At 40.3% G+C, this 19,651-nt stretch overlaps 1 protein-coding gene across 6 annotated transcripts in view; it reads right to left on the bottom strand.

Moving 5' to 3' along the window:
- Positions 1-19,651, bottom strand: part of PKHD1 (PKHD1 ciliary IPT domain containing fibrocystin/polyductin) — a 254,467-nt gene that overhangs the window by 137,891 nt on the left and 96,925 nt on the right. For all 6 annotated transcript variants that reach the window (XR_008974692.1, XM_057427481.1, XM_057427480.1 and 3 more), the window contains exon 37: positions 11,454-11,666. Coding sequence is in view for 5 of the 6 variants with exons in the window: in XM_057427481.1 (XP_057283464.1) it covers positions 11,454-11,666 (213 nt within the window). In the remaining variant the exon portion in view is untranslated. The remainder of the gene's footprint in view (positions 1-11,453; positions 11,667-19,651) is intronic.

Raw genomic sequence — 19,651 nt, 5'->3', positions numbered from 1 at the left:
CGAATTATGGGAAAACATGCAACCCCTTGTTCTTCAACATTGGTATCAAACAGGTTTAAACAAAGGTAGCTTGGAAAAGAGCACAACACACACCAAGCCCCTCAGTCATATCACCGGTTTCTGTAGTTGACTTGATTTAGTTTGAAGACTGTGAATTGGTATCAGGTCCTTAAACATGTCATTTTGGGTATACAATTGGTCTCTAGTTGCTGTTCCAGAATGACACTGCTCTGACTACAGTCTCATATCATATCTGCCAGACCTTCATATATAACTTGGCGTACCAACACAGGGTGCCTGAAATGGTCCTTATATTAACACTCAGGTAACTGAACAGCCAAACATCTAGCAGACAGTCAAATCAAACTGCTTCTTCTTGAAGTTTCCAGGTCTCTGCTCACCTACCAGGGGTGGGCTGACTGGATAGGATACACCACTTTTCAAGGATACTCATGCGCCCAGCTTTTAAATGGGGAGGTGAAATATGCTGATGAACATCCTGGGAGGGAATGAGCTCCAGCTGGGAGATAATTTTCATTTTGCATAGGCCTTCTCCAGATTTTTTCCTTTAAAGAACCAACAAACTCTCTACAAAGACCATGAAGTGCTAAAAATGGTTCCCTGGAACAAAATCCCCTGTCCCTGTGGTCTGTCTGCAAGACCACTTTCTGGAGGCTCAGAGACCTTGTTCTTATTTGCCCTTGAAAAGAAAGTCTATTTCAGATAAAGCATGCAGGATTCATGAAATAGCCTTCAGTGATTAGGACTGAGTCGTGCAACAGGTAAATAAATGACTTGTTTGAGAATAGAAGGTTTAAAAGACCAACAGCTGTGGTATATTTAAATTATTTCTTAAAAAATAAAAGTACTGCAAGCAGAAACACTCAAAAGTGCTGAAAAATAGATGAATCTGTATGAGTCCTTAATTATTGAGCTCATTTTTAATAATTAACTGTGCTCAGATTGGAAAAATCCACAGTTTTAGACCTAAAGCAGAAGTGCCTTCATGTTCAAGAGACAGGACAGAGCCTTTAGACTTGAAATGCTATTGCTGACAAAGCAAGAATTGAACATTTTGTTAAATGACTTGACAGAAACACTCTTAAATATTGAGCAGAGCAGATTTGTGCTATCAAATTGCAAGGGACTTGGAAGAAAATTGTAAACTGAATTAATCACAAACTGTAGCACAAGGAACATATTTGCACCAGGACCTTGGTATATGCTTCTTATTAAAAGCATGATGCAAAGATGCAGTCTTGTATAGACTGGCAAAATTACTAAGAACAAGGCAATTCTGATGTGTACAATGCCATTCTCTTTTCCATGTCAAATAGAGAAGAAAAATAGTGTAAATCAAATTCTTTCTAGTACCTACAGCAAAACATTTTCTAAACCTATGTAGGATACTATGGGGGTTCACTAACTGATTTAACCGAACCTGAAGTATAGTTCAACCGGAGATGAGAATTTGACCTCTTAAGAGGTCAAGTTAATGTGATTCTACTCAGAATCACATCAAAATTCAGCAAACACAGCAAGGTATGCCAGGGCGTACTTTTCTCCAGGGTTACAAGAAAGTTTGTCTACAGTAAGCAAAGTGTGGGTTGTACAGAGCATTGTAGGTTTCTCTATCCCATTATAGGCATGGGATAGTTGTCTCCTAATTCAGGCAAGAGGATTAGGCAAGTCCCTAAAGGGACTCAGAAGCTGTTCAGTGGACAAGGAGTCTTGGAAACCCCAGCCACAGTGACAAATAGCTGAACTCACAAAGCTACAAATTTTTTGGGACCTGAAATAACACACAGACCAGTGTTACCCTCATCATTGATCCCATTTATAAACCTAAGCACATGTCCCGTTTTTCTGCCAGCTTCTCAGCACTCCAGAACAGAGAGAGGAAGAGGGAGAGAAAAAAAAAGCAGTGGTATTGATCTCACATGAGAAAGGATGCTCCAGATCCCACTTTTCATCCCAGTGGGAAATTTTGTTTCAGGCAAGGCATATCCTTTAAAATCTCTGTTTTCACTTCATTTTACCCATTCCTTGTGTATTTATGGAAAAAAAAAAAACAACTCTTGTGCAACGCCATAAAATGTTTTCCAGATTCCACCAGAAGAGAAACTTGGATTGACACTGGTCACCAAAGGATGTTCATAGTTTGTAATCAATTATTTAGAATCATAATTACAGAACCATAATCCTAATTATTTGTATTAAGTAAAGTCTGCCATACTAGATGCTCTGCACATGCAGATAGCTATAGGCAGACTTAACAGGAGTCTACAACAGGCCGATTTACAACACATCAATCCAATGGTGACACATTTAGGAGTCTTTAGGTCTTCTCATTCTCTAGCTCAGCCTCTGCCATAAGGCTGTCCTGTGGTGCTGATGATTTTTCCAGTGTTTTCACATTTACTGGCCATAATATTCCAGCTTTCTTTGTTGCCAGAACATACTGCTTCAAGATACTACAGTCCTTCCCTGGAGTATATTGAGCATAGTCACTCTTCTGTGCCTGATTTATCCTTTTGCAATCTGCGTCCACAAATATGGCCATGTTCTTACTCCAGTGGCAACCAGAAGGAATTTGAAACCTCAGATCTCAGTAATGATTTCCCTAACCACCAGTTTGCTCTGAAAGGAACTTTTGCCTTTTACACATTCCTACTCAGTTAGAGGATTTCCACCTCAAATCTTTCAGATGGTCAAGGTCTAAGAATTTACATCATTAGACGACACATTGCTTAGATGGAAAACAGATAACCCTGACCCGAAAACAAGACTTTCTGGAGTATACATTGTCACCTAATTTTAGATATCCAGGGAACATCCTAACCAAGCCTGACAGCAACCAGTGCGAACCAGATCCAGAGTTAGGCAGAGGTGGCAAGTCTGGCTTATACATGGGTGTATAGGTAAAAGGAGTCCCTGCCATGGGACTGTGTCTCTCCCAAAAACTTAAGTGTTTTAAACAATCTTCCTTTCCTGGCATGGTGCATGATACAGCAAGCTTTGAATCCTTCCTCTCTGATAAACAGTGCCAGGATCCTGCTGCATCTCATTGTCACTCCTATTTACCAAAAATTAATTATGAACACACAGCTTGTTTGCAGTGTTGACAAACTATAAAGCTCTTTTACACCTTTTGACAGTTTATTGGTGCTTTAAAGTTGAGGTAATGAGATCCCTTTATACCACAAAAGGAATTTACAAGAACTGCAGGGCTCAGACACACTGTGACTATGCAAGTTATACTGCAGATAATCTGTCAGTCTGTTGCAGCTACATTGTAAATCTTTAGTGTAAATGAGAATAAGATCTTTCATTTTGCATGAACAAAGAAAAAAACCCCAAGCAGTTTATATTCCCCAAACTTTGGAAGAGACAGAGTTAAAAATATAATTCGATGTATTATAGCTATGATAAAAAAAAGAAGTAAAAAACACCCACCATCATATAGTCTCCACCAATAAGACACAACACAATTTACTACAGCATTGCAGGTGTCAGACTGCTTAAGGAGTCCAACTTCCTCTCCACTGTCATAATCCCCTATTATTTCCTTTCCCCTATCCAAAAGGCACTCCTTAAACTTAGCTTGGCCATTCCCAAAATTTCCAAATGTTAAAGTGACAAATGGCACTACAGACATTGGAAACGTGTACTTCAGAAAAGAGATTTTTTATATATATATACATTTTTAGATCCATGACAGAGACTTTCTGCTGCTGCTACAGCTTCAGTTAATAAAACAAACCATAAAAATAACTATATCTAAAATTCCTTAAGTTAAAAGAAATACAAAACCTTTTCCAGAAGGTCTCTTTACTTAGGACAGGATATAGGTGTGCTGCTACTGCTTGTTATAGTCAAATAGACCTTAAAGCCCCATCAGATTTGGATTTAATGATGATTTTTACCAAAAACAATTGTCACAGCTACCTCGACTCTTGCAGTGACCAGTTCAGTCACTGGCCATAAAGTGCAGGGAATCAGAAAAGGAAGAATGAGAGGTGCTTCCATCTATTTTCATAGGAAAAACTGTGAGCCCTCAGTCCTCTGGACTTCAATGTTTCCAGCTTAGTTTTGCTGTCTGTTAATTTCAGTCCTAGGAATATTTCCTAAGCATTTGAACAACATTTCTAGTTTGTTTTGCAATGTGAGGAGTTTGGATTTTTTCCCACTAAGTGTCATAAGAGACAGGGATATCTCTGCCTAAAACTGGGAGATGTCTTTCCACCCCCATACAGTCCTGCAGGACAAACTGCTGTGTGTGGGTAACTCCTGCTACTTCCTGACACAGCCAATGCAGAAAGCTTTTCATTCGTGCCCTGGGGTAACATAAGAGGTCCTTTCTAATTTATAATTGCACATTAACCCTTCAGACACCCAAGAGTTTATCAGCTTTTTGGCTACTGCACAGGCAAGATACAGCAGCCTCAGTGATGAGCACTCAGCAGCACACTAGGTATTTTAAATTGGATTTGAGCATGGGCTCAAACCATAGCTTGTCTGGTCTCCCCATTGTGTGGGAGCAAACCCAACATCAGGGACAAGCTTTATGTCAGCAATGGGCACACTGAGACTAGAAATCTGGACCTGCTCAGTCCCCTCAGCTAGGTCCCTATGCACAAATCCATCATGTGCCACCTCACTTCTGGCACAGTTATATTCCTGGATCTGGGCAGAAGTCCTTTGTGGAGAGCCTCTGATATTGCAGACTGCTAGGGCAGGGGACTGGGCTGCTGCTCTAGGCTGAGGTTGTCACTGCAGCATGAGGACATGCCACATTTTCTAGCATTTATTCTCTGTTCATGCACTGGGAATGCACAGAGATCATGGCTCAGGTTTTTAACATCAGGTTTCAACCTGCTTGGTGGCCCACTCACCCAAGGCCCAATGTATAGTCACAGCTTCAGTATCTCCATGACTTCTCCCGCATCTCATGCAAAATAAGGGTGATGCTCCCCTGTTATAAGTTCTGGAGAATGAAATCTACAACTAGCCAGATGTGATTTCACTCCAAATTCAAATGAGACCAAATATTCAGCAGCTATGAGAGAAGAAAAATTCTACAATAAAGTTACTTTTAGAACCATTACATTTTTTTTTTTTTTACTAATGGCACTTCGGGTCCTTAGGGGTTTTGATTTTTATTCTGCAAAACATTTCATCTCACTATTGTAGAAATGCTGATATGAAACAGATATAACATTAAAAATAATATTCTGTGAAAGTCCAGGTGAAAGAAAAATGTCAAACACCTTTTCTTTCTCTCACTGGGGGAAAAAAGTCTGGCATCATCCAAACAAGAGGACAAAGTGAATAACTTTTATTTTCTCCAGTAGGAAATATTCTTGGAAGTGACCCCATCCTGCTGAATGCTTACCTTTTGTGAAAGTACAGTTTGCACCTAAAGCATTTCCACCTAAACATTTTTGAAGGGCACCCTCAAGAAAGCAAAGAGTGTCTTATTAAGGTGGGAAGAGCTATGTGATTATCAGGTCTATGGAAACTCATTGTTGCTCTTTTCTGACACATTACACTACAGACAAAATACTTTCCCTGTGTGTGCTGTCCCATAAATGCAAACGTTCCCAAACATCTACTTTAACCAGAGATTACCCAGTTACTTTAAGTCACATCCGTCCAGAAAGGGTTTCCAGAAAGGAATTCACGCTCCATGCCTGAAAATGGCTCACAACCAAAGGTGCCGCTCAGGAAAACCTCTTTAAACTGACACCAGGAGCAAACAGCTTCAAACACAGCAGCCAACTACTGCAGGATCCCGTTGTGAGCGGCACACAGCTGTTAACATTTTGCATTATTGCCAGTTAATCTCCCGCGCTGCTGCTGAACAAGACAGCGAATGTCTGCCTGCAGGAGCGGGTACGCAGGGTGGCATGGCCATTTAAATGCTAAGATCAGTTCACTACATCCCTGGCATGCCATGAAAGAGAATGAGACACTCAAGGAAAGCGAAGATGAGCCCAAATGGAGGTTTCATGCCTGGCTCAGCCTGCAGACGTGTGGAAACACAGATCTGGGTCCAGGCTTCTCAGCTTGCCAAACTTTCAAGGCTTTTTCACATCTGGGAGTCAAAATTCACCCTGGTTTTGTTGGTGGTGGCTTCTCTTCCTCCAGACAATCTGCTAGTTGTAGCTGGGGCCAGAATTGGAAAGGGTATTTCAGTGCTATACTCGAAGGTTTATAAAAGGCGATTATTTTGTCCCACAAAAAGCCTCCACATTTATAGTAATCCACAAACTTCCCCCCTGTCAAGAAACACAAGCTAACAGATTAGCTATAGTCTGTATCTATTCTATTTACTCTATTCCATTCTATCCCATCCTGTTCTATCCGATATATCAGCGCCCAGCTCCTAGTCCCCTTTACTTCACACTTTTTCCTCATTAAGATCAAAACACAGAGCAACTGATTTAAGTTTAAATCAAAGATGACAGATGAATTGCTGTTAGAAAAAAAGGGCAAGCTATGAGACACAGCTGCTTTCTCTGAACCTGGCTCTCTGGGTATCTTTTTCCCCCTATCTGTGAGGTCTTTAAAATCCAATGGTCATCTTGTATTTGTGAGCAAGAAAGTGAAGGAACAAGTCATTGTACATTAGTTACTCCATGGGAAGTGCCTAAGTGCAGTTTCCTACCCCCTTTCTACAAGGGGATTCAAGACAGCTCAGCCTTCTGTTCAAGAGCCATCTGCTTTAATACATCATGTTAGAGTCAAGGTCTTGAAAGGAAAAGCAGTGTCACAGAAGGCAAAAAAGCCTCATGAAGCCATCACACAGAATAACTAGCAGCTAAGGAAAAACAACCTGCAGAAGCGACCCCAGAAAGAGAAATGGGACCTGAACTCACAGTTTAACAGGGGTGTGAAGACCAGTGGTTTCAGTTAGTGGGAAATAACATGTATTGAATGAACAGACATTTCAGTAAGGTAAAGAAACACATCTTATCTCTAGCAGATCTCTGCACCCTATCTTGAATTCCTCTGTTACACTATTTCTTTTTCCCCTGTGAAGCTTTCCTTTTTAATATGTGAGTAAAGCACAACAAATTCTCTCATGTTGTCTATGATCACTTAATCTCAAACTCAACACAGAAACATAATACTACTTAATGGAGAAAAAGCAAAAAGCATTTGATTAAATGTTTGATCTTTTGAGGAATGCAAAAGCTCCACAGAGCACAGTGCACAGTTCACAAATATTTTGTAGTTTATTATTGATTAAAAGTGATTAAAATTAATAATTTTTTCAACTGATAAAAAAGCCTTTTTTCCTCAACTAACCCTGAAAATGCATAAAATTGTTCAGATTCAGAGAAGTCTGGAACTGAAGTGCAGAACTGACTGTATAATGTCATCTTCCACAGTCAGCATGACTTGCAAGTGCAGGGATGTTCTTTGCAGCAGGACTTGCCATGACTTTAGAGGACTGAAATGACCACTGGTACCTCTGTTTTAATTATGTTGATTATAAGGAGGCACGATACTAAACTAAAAGTCTCTGGACATTGTTTTGTTCTCTATCATGCAGCTTTCACAGCCTGGACAAAGTGAATGTAGCACATTATTAAACCTAAAGTATAGCATTTTCCATCTAGTTGGAGAGGTATATGTTATTAGTCAAGATTCAGGGAACAGGCTCATATATTCGTGCCCCGTATCATCACAGTATTGACACTGACAAAGTTTCAGCTAAATGCACAGCAAAAATGCTGGTTTTCTTTTGGGAGCAGACACAGACTGTTTCAAGGGGACACAATAGAACAATGAGCTCATCTAAACAGGGCTGCTAAAAAGGGAGCAGAATAGAAATGGCCTTAAAATTTTTTCCATCCATTGTAATAAGAGCGTTGGATCCTCAAAATCAGGTTGCCGCAAAGGAAGAGCAAGTGCCCTCAGCTACTGTAGCAGCACTTCCACTTATGCTGCCTCCACACTGTGTCCCTCACCTCCACTCAGCCTCTGCTCGTGTCTCCGGTCCAGTTTCTCTGGGAAGGACAAAGGTGCAAGAACAGCCAAGGCCACCATGTTAAACTTCTCTCCTGAAGCTTGTCAGGAATGTTTCTCAGGGAATAAAGCACAAAAAGAGCTGGAGACAGTGATAAATTTCCCTTCTGAGCAATCAATAAAATTGCTTCAGCCCCGCTCAGGCCCCTACTGCAGATGCAAGAGCCATAATTACATTGTCAAAGAGTCGAGTTGCCCTGGCTGACTGAAACCCCCTTTAAAACTGACGTGTGATTGACAGGCAGTTTATGGGTGGCATGCTCTGACTGGCAGGAGAGTTGGCTAAAGCCAAAGGCAACAGTGAAATTTCCCAGTCTGCTACAACTACCAGAGCAAAGGACTGCCACTCACGAGGGAATTGTGGGAAACCCTGAGTCATATTAACATATCAAAGTGAGGAACTGACAGCGCTTACTAAACAATCTGAACTAACCATGGCTGCAGAGCATCCCCCAAACTTCCTAGTCTGAAAGGGGAAAGAAATTAAAATGCTATCAGTCCTGTCTTCACTACGACAGCTAAGAATTTGGAAGCCTGCTTATTTAATGATTTTGATCTGAGATAACATATATACATGTGTATATATATGTATCTCAAAAACGTGTATTGCTGAACATGTCAGCTTCTTTCATATTTATATAAAAAAGGCTGTCACGCTCAACAATTTGTTCTATACCACAGGCCAGACTGGCATGAAATTGGAGACAGAACAGCATATTTCTGCTTCATGTAAGCAATACGTACAAAAAAGAACATGCTCTTTTGGTCTTGTTTTCTAGCAGGATTCTACTGGTTCAATACAAAATTGCAGATTTCATGGTTTGAACGAGCCTTAAATGCAGCCATGCACTGGGACTGTATGTAGTGCACGAAGCTCAAAAGCTTCATAGCTAGTCTGGATTTCTTGAATAAGAATAGATAAATTGAAACCGAGAGATGTTTCCTCTAATGGACCAAGCCACCTTTGGCTTCAAGTATCTTCATCCAGGTAATGCTTGGGTTGCAGATCTCACCTCCTTGGTTTCCACAGGCATAAAGAATTGCTGGGAACTATGGCACTGAGTAAAATGTAAGAAATATTGGTGAGAAAAGCCTTGAAGGTAGTGACATAGAACCTGGGTTCAATTCCTTCCATTGTATTGCCAAGTTAACACTGTCAAAAGTACTTCTGCCCTTTTTGTCTCCATAATTCTGTGAGTTGTCTGTGAGGATGGAGTCAACAAGCAGCATGATAAAGGCTCAGAATGGAAAGAAGCAGCACAGGAGACAGCTGCAAGACGTTACTGTTTTTTTCTACATTGCTATAAAACAAAACAGCATGAAGAAGACAAGGTTTTTGTTATGAAGTGCTGATAATTTAAGAGACAATCTTGACTTACAGAGGTCAAACCAAGACTGGAAGGATACTTTCAGGTAGCAGAAAACACAGAAAGTGAAGCAGCAAAAGCTGCTATCAGGCAAATTCAAATCAGACATTTTAATACTTTTCTTAAAAAAAAATTAAAAAATAAAACCATGGATGATTAACCAAATTAATCCCCTGGAACAAGCTTCTACAGAAAATACTGGCTTCCGTTTCTCTTGATGTCCTCAAAGACCAAGCCTTTCTGGAAGGCATGCTTTAATCTAATGTGAGTTACTGAACTTAAGGCTGGGATAACTGTGTGAAACTCAATGGTCAGAAACAGGCAGTCAATTCAGCCTAGATGATCTAATAGCCCTTCTTCACAGAGCTTCTGTAGGAAATGGGATAGAAACTCTCTGCCCTTTTGCAAAGCCAGTTTACTGATTAAAGCCATTTGCAAGCATTAATATTTTAACCTTGCTGTGTCTTAACAAGGTGGTCAAAAGCACCTGACATGGCGTTCAGGAGTAGTACAGCCAGCCTCACCTGCCACTGCCAGGACCACCTTCCCCAGCCCTTCCTGCTGATCCCTCCCTATTCAGAAAAGCATCTGTTCACTGACTCCTTTCCAACAGCCAACCTCCCCGACCTTGCTGATCTCCTGTGACCTGACAGGAGCACCGCACAGTGGTACAGATCACTCTATGTCCATGCTCAGACTGAACCCCTTAGTATCTGACATCATTTTTGAATGACAGCCATACACGTCAGCCATGCTCAGTTAGAAACTTTTCTGCCTGAAGGACAGGAAGGTGTAAGTTCAAGCCCTGCTGCAGGGTTCAAACTCCTACCAGTATGAGGGTTGACATCAAGAACATAAGAGAGGAAGATGAAGATATCAGGCATGTTGGCTTCTTTTTTTTTTTCTCCTCTATGACACTAATATTCTGATTCATGCTGAGTTTGGACTGCGTCAAGAAATGGCCATTTTATACCTGTATTTCATGGCCTTCCATAAAAGCTGTGTAACTAAATTCTTCTATACCACAACACCTGCAAACCTACAGCCATTTTCTGTCCTTCAGGTCCCTTGTCTCTTTCATTTCATGGGAATGTATAGCTCTGGAATATAGAGAAAAGTCCAGTAGCTAATCCAGAGGACTGAGCATCTAGGACTGAACTTTATGACATTGCCACAGATTTTTTGCATAGGCCTGGATTTACCATTTATGACAACAACCTGTACTGAGCAGGTGCAGCTGTGTGGTCCACAAGGAAAAACAGACTCTAGCTGTACTCCTAATGCTAGAAAAAGACCACTGGCATTGGGATACCAGCACAGCACAAGGAGATGGAGCTGGAGAGGAAAACACACTGCCAGCAGCACTTTGCTGGTGCTTTGAGAGTTATCGTCTCCCCTCCAGGTGGCACAGGTTACTAACTGCAGTATGCTTGACATTGGCATCACCAGGGGACCTACCTGGCAGACTGCACTCTCTTGGAAACCACAAGAGCCATACCTTTTTGGGGGAATGAAACTTCCCAATTGTTATGGAGACAGACAAAGGGAAAAGGATACCCCATTTTAGTAGCAGAGAAAACCACCATGGGTCACAACAGAGATCCGAGGTCCAGTTTCCAAAGACAGAGACTTTCATTTATGGACAGACATGCAGAAGTTCAAACATCTTCTAGGCACCTCAGTGACTGCCAGGATTTCATAACTATTTGATACCATTTATATTCTTGGGGTCCAGATTTTCCAATTACTCACCTCCCAGTATGGGAGTTTTTATGGAGATAGATAAAACTCTGAGATTTCATGTATAAGACACTACATAACTAGGAGGCTGACGGTGAATGCAAAGATATGACGTTCTAGCCCACAAACCTGATTTCAACAAGTACTTAAACGTAATTAGAAATCCAAGTTCACAGCCAAAGTTGCTTCTTTGTTTTTGTGTGTTTTTCTGTTTGGTTGGATTTTTTCCTTCAAAAACTTTTCTGCTTTGTTTTGTTTTCTTTCATTCATTTGTACTTTGCTTTTGCAGAGAATAAAAAATATACTCACCATGAATGGAAAGGGTCCCATTTCTCACTGCCAAGAACTTGGCCCCATATGGAAGAAATGGTGGAGAATGGAAGCTTCCGTACAGATAGATGTGTGCTTTGTGATGGAACGGGGCCTCAGGGGTTCCCACCCGGAGCTCTCCTCCATCAGATATCAGAATGTAATGAGCATGAAGTTCTACAGGTCCTGGACCAGTGATCAAGAGTTTGCCACCTGAAGACAACAGAAGAGCAAAACAGAACCGTAGATCTAATAGCAGTCATTATATTACAGTCAAAGGACCTGTAAGAGATGGGTAAGCAAATGATTTTGCAACAAAATTATGAGATTAAAGGTAAAATATTATTGTGTCCTGCAAAATTTCCACCTTGTTCTGTATTTCCCCCTGTGGATTTATCAACTGTTTTCAGACACTATTAATTCAGACCATTTTTCAGTTCTACCACAGGCTGCCTTTTTCGACTTGAACAAGGCTACTCAGCCTACTCTAGAGTATCTATCTAGAGACTAGATATCCTAGTCTCTCAAATTCCAGGGCAAGGGACCTATGTTTGGAAAATCCCAGTTTTAACCTACTCACTTTCGATGTTAAAAAAAAAGGATATTATTACTTAATTTGTATGTTACTTTTCAGATTACAAACTACTTGTGACAAGGAGAGGGGAGGGGAAGACAGCTTTGGAACATAAGAACTGGCAACTTGTTTAAATCAGCAGCCGATTTAATACTGTATACTCTTCCAGCTGCTGTTTAAAACAGATGTTTCCAAATACAGTATAAGAAACTTCTCACTGTTAACAGGATGTGAGATGATCTCCCCATCCCATGAAAGCCTCATTTTAATCCCATATTAGAGGTTAGCTTTGCCTGAAAGCACGTTTCATCTCCTTACATAAGTTTTCTTTTTACCATCTATTAGTATAACTGGATAACATTTTTCAGTAATATAGATCTGATCCTTCAAATCTTTCTGATATATAGTCACAGTGATTTCTTGAAGCAATGAATTCTGTGATCTAAGTACATAGTGCATGACAAGGCATTTCCACCTCTTGGTTTTAATTCAGTCTTCAGTTCTGTCAAATGACTCCTTTATTCTTGCCCTGTATGAGCTGGCAATCCCAGTCTATCATCTCAGAATGGCTTTTCCTTTATCTCCTTTCCTATTTTGTCTCCTATGAAGAGCACTGTTGTTATCTTTACAGTGTATTTGAACAGAGTGGACTCTCAGACATCTAATCATTCTGCACATGGGATATGTCTTCCTAGGTCAAGCCTAGGAACTAGTAGAGGATGCCTCAAAACCTGGCAACCTCAGACCTCTTTACAAAGGATCTGTCACCCTCACAACATTTCCCTTTATGTGCCATTTCATATGATGGCCAGCTTTCTACCGGTGTTAACAGTTTTTACTAGTGACCTCTATATCTACCAGTTGGCTTTTCTTCCTCACAAGATACAACTAATCCTTAACAAGAAGGATAAGGGGGATCAGACCTCTGCTTTAATTGAGATGAAAAGGGAAGGAAGATTTTTTGATATAAAAACTATCTTGATCATTGCTCACCTTTGATGAGGTCTCGCTGCTGCCTGTGATAAGGGAGATGCACAGCCCTTTTGTGTCTTTCCCACCAGTTGCATCCAATCCTGACGAACACATTCTGCTTATCCTAATCTTCTTATTTGTTCTTGCATTATTGTTTCATTGATTTCTTAGTCTTATAACAAAGCCTTATAACTTAGTCTTGGTTTTAATTTCTTAGGCTTATAACAAAGCTGATATTTGAATGAGGGCTATCCATTAAACATTGTCTTTCCAGTTTTCAGTAGATTCTGCATAATTATTCTTACAGAATATGCTTAACAGCTGAAAGAGAGAAATCTCTAATTTTCTTGCTTATAACCACTGGGAACCATGGGAGTCCTCTCACAAACTCCCCTTTGCGTAAATTGTATTTTCCCCCAGACATACTTTTCTATATACAAGTGTATTTCTGTTAAACTTGCTATGTAGCATTTTTAGACATTATACGGAATACGCTCTGATAAAACAGCACAAATTTTGGCTTCTTTCATGCAAAACAACAGAAGATATCTACGTTTCTGGGATACATCTGAGACTTTTAGAAAAATTACATGTTCTTAATGCAAAACTTGCTATACTGAAATCGAGATAATATTTGAAATGGTATTCATTTGCAGACTGAAGAGACCATTAGATCATATCGTCTGATGGTCTGTGCACATCCTGCTATTGAAAAACTGAAGGAAGTCAAGTTGTCTGTGTTTGACTGCTACATACCCTCCAGAAAGGCAATCAACTAAGTGATTTGAGGACGTCACTCTACCATTCTCTATTATCATCTTTTCCAACAGCTAATTTCTCTTATTGTTCATAATTTCTGCTTTATTTCTAATCATAACTTGTCAAGGATGAGCCTTCAGACAGTGGTTCTCTTTGTACCCTCCTGCATTGCACTGCAGAGAGGTATAGAAAACAGCATTATCTGTCAAAGCACTTACAGGCAAAATCAGATCTCAGCCTCATTCATAGTGGTTGATGAGGTTCTTAAGATTATCTCTGTGAGGAATCATCTCCAATTCATGGAGAAGGCATCCTCTCCCACAACCCATTGTTCCTTCTGAAACTGGAAATCCAGGCCTCCTAATTCTTCTGTTCCTTTATTGTTCTTGATATTGTCTATAGAGGCAAAACTGGCTTATCTCCACACTCTGCCTCTTGGTTTTCATAGAAAAAACGCTATAGTTCTTCCTTTTTACCTTCATTAGACTGGGAGATCAGTTGGACATCCTTGGGCTTTTGATTCTTCTCATGATCATGGCTTTACCTGGTGAAGTCCCTTATTGGTTAAGCTGTTCATTCCTAATTGCTGCCTGCCTGGCTCTCTCCTCAGCTGTGTAAATCTGGTTTGAATGGCATTCACAAAATGTGATCAGTGGTGGTTCTGCATTTACTTTCTGATTTTCGATGAAGCCCAGTAGGCACAAAAAATGTTCCCCACTAACAATTTCCTTTATGAGTTAGTACGTTACATGTCTGCTATCTGCCATGAGATCTTGTCAGGTGATCTTCAGTTAGTCATCACACCATCACATGTTTTACAGATTTAATTTTATCAAACAGATTTGTAATGTTCTTAGAAAATGAAATTTTATATTTTTTCTTCCATAAAATTTCTGTCCTGTCATTCAGTACATTCCAATGATTAGCAATTTATGGATTCAATCATCTGCAACATTTAACTCCATCTAGTTTTCTCTTCTGACCTGTGGTTGATATCAGACTAAGCATGCAGTATTTTTCCCTTTTACCTGCCTGGATCCTGACACCATATCAGAACTTCTACAGCCCTCTGTAATTTCCCATGTACTCTGAAATTAATATTTGTGGTCTAAAGAAAGCCTCTACCAGCAGTTTTAAGGCTCTTGAAGGAGACTGGACCTGTTAATGTAAGAATGTACATTCTTGAAAGATACTATTTAACATCTCCATTATATTAACATTCTTTAGTAATAAATGGACTGAAAGTCCTTCTTCCTTTTACGATATAATTTACCATCCTTCTCACACTGAGAACAGAAATATTTATTAAATACATTTGCCTTATAGCAGCAGTGTTAATAACTTTATCACCGCAATCTAGAGATGGAACTGCAAATCACTGCGATTTATTTTATTCCTAACATAAAAAAAGACATATTCCCCAAGGTCCTTATTGACTTCCTGTGCTCTGTTCCCACTGAAATATAATAATTTCTGTTTCTACTGCTCTTCCTCCAATTTTTAATGAGTATTCTAATCTCTACCATGCTGTACCACTGAACCAGGAAAGCTGGTAGCCAACTATCTTAACTTTTGCTTACAGAATCATAGTTCTGTCTCAAACAGCATCCCCAAATGTTTTCCCAAGTCTCAGTCACATTTTGTCCATCCAGAATTTTCAAGCTGTCTACAAGACAGGTTAGCAACATTAAATTTCTCCTATAAACCTTTTTATCCCCTCCCCATGGGATGACTAGGATGGGGAATGTAAAATTCCTGAGTTCTTTTTGCAGCCATTCCAATGCCCCTTAAGGCAGCCATGGGAAGCCGCCTGTTTCCCATAAGCACATTGGATTTGCCTCCTTCTGCCCTGCCCCAGAGGGTCTGTAGTAAAGCAGTAGCACATGTTCATTCATCCTCCCTTCATGAGCGGTGATGGGACACAATGGATCACATCTGGGAGCTGTGCTTTACTATCAGTACTGCAGACACCTGCCTCTCTGTAAAACTAGCAAGGAGTGAGAAGACATCTTTTCACTTCAGATGTAGCCCCTCTTCCTGCAAAAGCAGAAGCAGCTTGACCAGCAAGAGTTAATGCATTTGGGATGGATGTTAAAACCAGTTCTGCACTTTCTCTTGTGCACCTTTCTGCACAAGGTGACTTTGGTATGTCAGGAGTATCTCACCCTCATATAGCTCCTAAAGAAAGCTGTCTGTCTCCTCACATATGAGCAGTCCTCTATCTCCCTTTTGTTTCCTTTCTTCTTTTTAAAACCCCCTGTTCCTCAGTAATAGGCTAACTGCGTGTTAGTTGTCCTGAAAGATTTTTCCCTCTGTCAATCCAAATATTTTCCATATCTTTTATGGATTTCTGTGTGTCTGATAAGCTTGACTGCTCTGCACTGGGCACAAGTATGAGCACCACGTTTCAGTAGCAGCAGACATGCAGGTACTAGCTGTGCAAAACATGGCCTGAAAGTTTGACCCTTTCTGGGGGAAATCCTACATAGAAGCAAGGTTTTTCTGCCCCCAAGGGGAAGATTTGTTTGTGAAGGGATAATAATAATCGGACTTGGGGCATGAGGGTGGCTGCTGCCTGGTTATTGGGTTTCTCTGATCCTAGGTGCAGTGGCAACCCAAACACACTTGGCAATGGTGCAAATACCACCAAGAAGGCATCCACTGTACATGACGTTTCCTTTATAAGCAGCATTCAGATCCAACATGCAATCCTAGGAAACCATTATATCACCTACACTCATGGTCACACCTTAATGCTATTGTCCCCTGGCTATTTGCAAAGCTTCTGAGCTCCTCCCAGAAGAAAGCAAAAAGACATTCAGTGTTCAGGATAAAATAAAGTGTAAAAAGAAAAGTTCAATTGCTGAAGATAAAAAAACAGCATCACAGAAAAGAAAGTTAAAAAAAAGAAAAGGCATTAGTAAGGATTCATTTAACATTTACCAAGTCTAAATGTAAAACAAACTCTAACTAAACTTACAAATACTTATGTCAAAAAAATTGCATATTGTCCCTCTCACTCTCAGCTCTCCTTATCTCTGTGTTTTCAATTGGGTCAGAATAAATATACAGCTCCTGCTTTACAAGATTGTCTTCCACTTTTTTTTAAAGAAAATAAAACTTATGCTTCCTTCTTTTATTGCACTTGACCTCTTCTCTGAAAGCAGAAAGCAAGAATATTGCTCAACTGAGCCTTTGGCTGTGACCCTCAAATTGTTTGTTATGGCTGCACAGGAAAGAAAAGTCCTACATATGACCTTGAGGGTGATTTTATAAAAATCAATCAACTACTGTTATGATGGCCTCCCCACCAAGCAAAATAAATACAATTAAACCATAATCACTTCTGTACAGTAATGTGCAAATTCAATGGGTCTCTTTAAGTGGAGTGAGGGAGAGCAGGGAGAAATATGTTGAGGCTATTTGATACTTTGTGAGAACATCAGAAGCATATTCTTCTCAATTAACCCAGCAATTAGCCTCCACCTCTCTGCCTAGAAAAGAAACCTTTAGTTATCTGTCTTTACTAAAAAAAAAATGTAAAAGGAGGAGAGAAAAACTAGGCAACTCTTGTCTGTCCCACAGGAGAGAAACAGCCAGATCAAATAACGGGGAAAAAAAAGGGAATATTAAGGAAAACAAATTTGATAATAAGATGGGGGTTGTACTGCTGTGTGAATAACTACAGCACCATCGTGTCATTGGCAGAAGTGGTTTTGTGAGAAGATTTACCTTCAGAAATAGTGGAGAGCATGCACAAAAAGAAAGGATTTGGAAAGATGATGCATTAACTTCACTTTGTCAGGTGTCCTGGACTGGCTTATGCAATGCCACAGCCAAGCTATCCAGAACACTTACTATGGAAAGAGGCTTCTGAAAACAATGAACAAATCATGATGGAGTAGAGGATTGTGAGGATTGCTCTGGGAAGTTTCCCCATTGCCTGCCATGAAGATAAGTGCTCCCAGACACAGCAGTTTATATTTCTTCTTAAAACCCTACTTCTTTAAAAAATTCTTTTAACATAGGTATTCTTATAACATATAAAAATCCGTATTGTTATTTTTCATTTATGTTGTGATTTAGAGCCCTCTAAATATTTCCCAAACTCAGAGGGAAGCAAAGTCCCCATTACAGAGTGCATCTTCTACAGAGAGGGCTTTTTCATTATCTTCTTTTGAGACCACACTTTACCTTCTCTATCAATATAAGATTTGTTCTTTCCTGAAGAACAGCTCATCAGGGAGCTAGAACAAAAGTGAGTGTCACCAGATTTAATTATATTTTTTACATAAAACTGAATGAAGTGTTAAAGCAAGCGATCTACAAGAAAGGTGCTGGATAGGCCTAAGAGTTTTTGTTTATAATCAATAGTAGAAGGTGTTAGAAAAGTAACAGCAGAATTATTTTATATATTATTACTGTGTCGCACCCCTCAACTAACAGAAAACCTCCTTTGGATGGAAGAGGATTTGCAGATTCAGAGGCCATCTCCTCAGCTGGACCACTCCCTCCAGCCACTGTGCAGGGAAGATCTGCTTCTGGCTGTGCTGTGGGCACACCTCAGCCATGTATAACTTAATATTCCCACAGACTTCAGCTTGCTCTTACCAGTTCCTCTTGCTTGCTGTTTCATATGACAAAGCCACAGAATCCCCCATGAGACAGACGCAGGCTCAGAAGTTATATTCCTGGCAAGCATCCCTGAATGGCAAACAGCAGGAGACAACTGCCAGAGCTCTGCTTAAACAGCTGATCACATACAGCAAGGCTGCAGTGTGCTGGCAGTACCCTTATTGCTCATTCCCAGGCTTCAAGAATATGCCTGACTGGCACCCCCAAGAAGGAAAAAAACAACCAAAATCAACCAAACCAAACAAAATAACTGTCAAAAAAAAAAAGAAAGAAAGAAAAAATAAACCACAACACCAAAACAAAGATCTTCCTTTATATGGCAAAAAGAATACAGTCTATGAGTCTTAAATAAGGACAACTGATTACTTCATGGGCCTGTCACCTGCATGCAGTTGACATGCTCACACAACATTCTCATGAGCCATAAAAGTTTACTGTAGGTTGGGGCACTGCTGAGCAAGATGCAAAGGATAGAAGAAGTTTGTTATATTGGCTTCATCCCAAAGGCTGCCTGAACCAAGAGTCCAAAACTCATTTCTCCACCTCCCTATGTTCCTTCATGTTCACAATACACTCCTAGACTAGCTGTGAATCCAAATGTCTGTGTACTACCAGGAAGACATCACTAACAAGTTAAAATGTTAAGCTTGTATTCCAGCATTTTGTTGGACAGAGGCCTTAATCTATCCGGGGGCGAGGAACCAGCAGCTGCTTGAGTACTCTCAGACAGAAATTGTCTCCCAAGCCCAACAAGCCTGTGTTTTCTGGCTTGCTGTGCTCGCAGCCATCTGTTCAGATGGCACATGCTCCTTTGTAACAGAAGATAGGCAAAGGCAATCCAGATTGGCTACCAAGAAGATGCTGCCATAGGTATATCACCTTCAAAGAAGTCCTACTTCTTCAATGGTTAGGTAGCCTCCAAGTTACTTAGCAACAAACCATCAGAGGAAGAGGGGATACTTCAAAACTTAAACCTGTGCTCATTCGTGTTACACAATATTCTTCCTCTGTAGCTCTGTACTCATGTTACAGATGTAGCTTGTGGGGAGATTCCAACTGGACACAAGAAGAAAATTTTTCACGATGAAAATAATCAGTCACTGGAATAATCTCCCCAGGGAAGTGGTGAAATCCCCAGCATTGGACACTGTTAAGATTTGTCTGGAGAGGGTGCTGGGACATCTAGTCTAGGTCATGCTTTGCCAAGAAAGGTTGAACAAGATGCCCCTTAAGTCCCTTCCAGCCCAATATTCTATGA

Source organism: Pezoporus wallicus, unplaced genomic scaffold (assembly GCF_028554395.1).
Source record: "Pezoporus wallicus isolate ANWC-B61680 ecotype Strahan unplaced genomic scaffold, APGP_CSIRO_Pwel_v1 contig_6464, whole genome shotgun sequence".
In the NCBI taxonomy this organism is placed as follows: Eukaryota; Metazoa; Chordata; class Aves; order Psittaciformes; family Psittacidae; genus Pezoporus; species Pezoporus wallicus.
The sequence above is the reverse complement of the archived record's forward strand: the minus strand, read 5'-3'. Positions and strand labels throughout refer to the sequence as shown.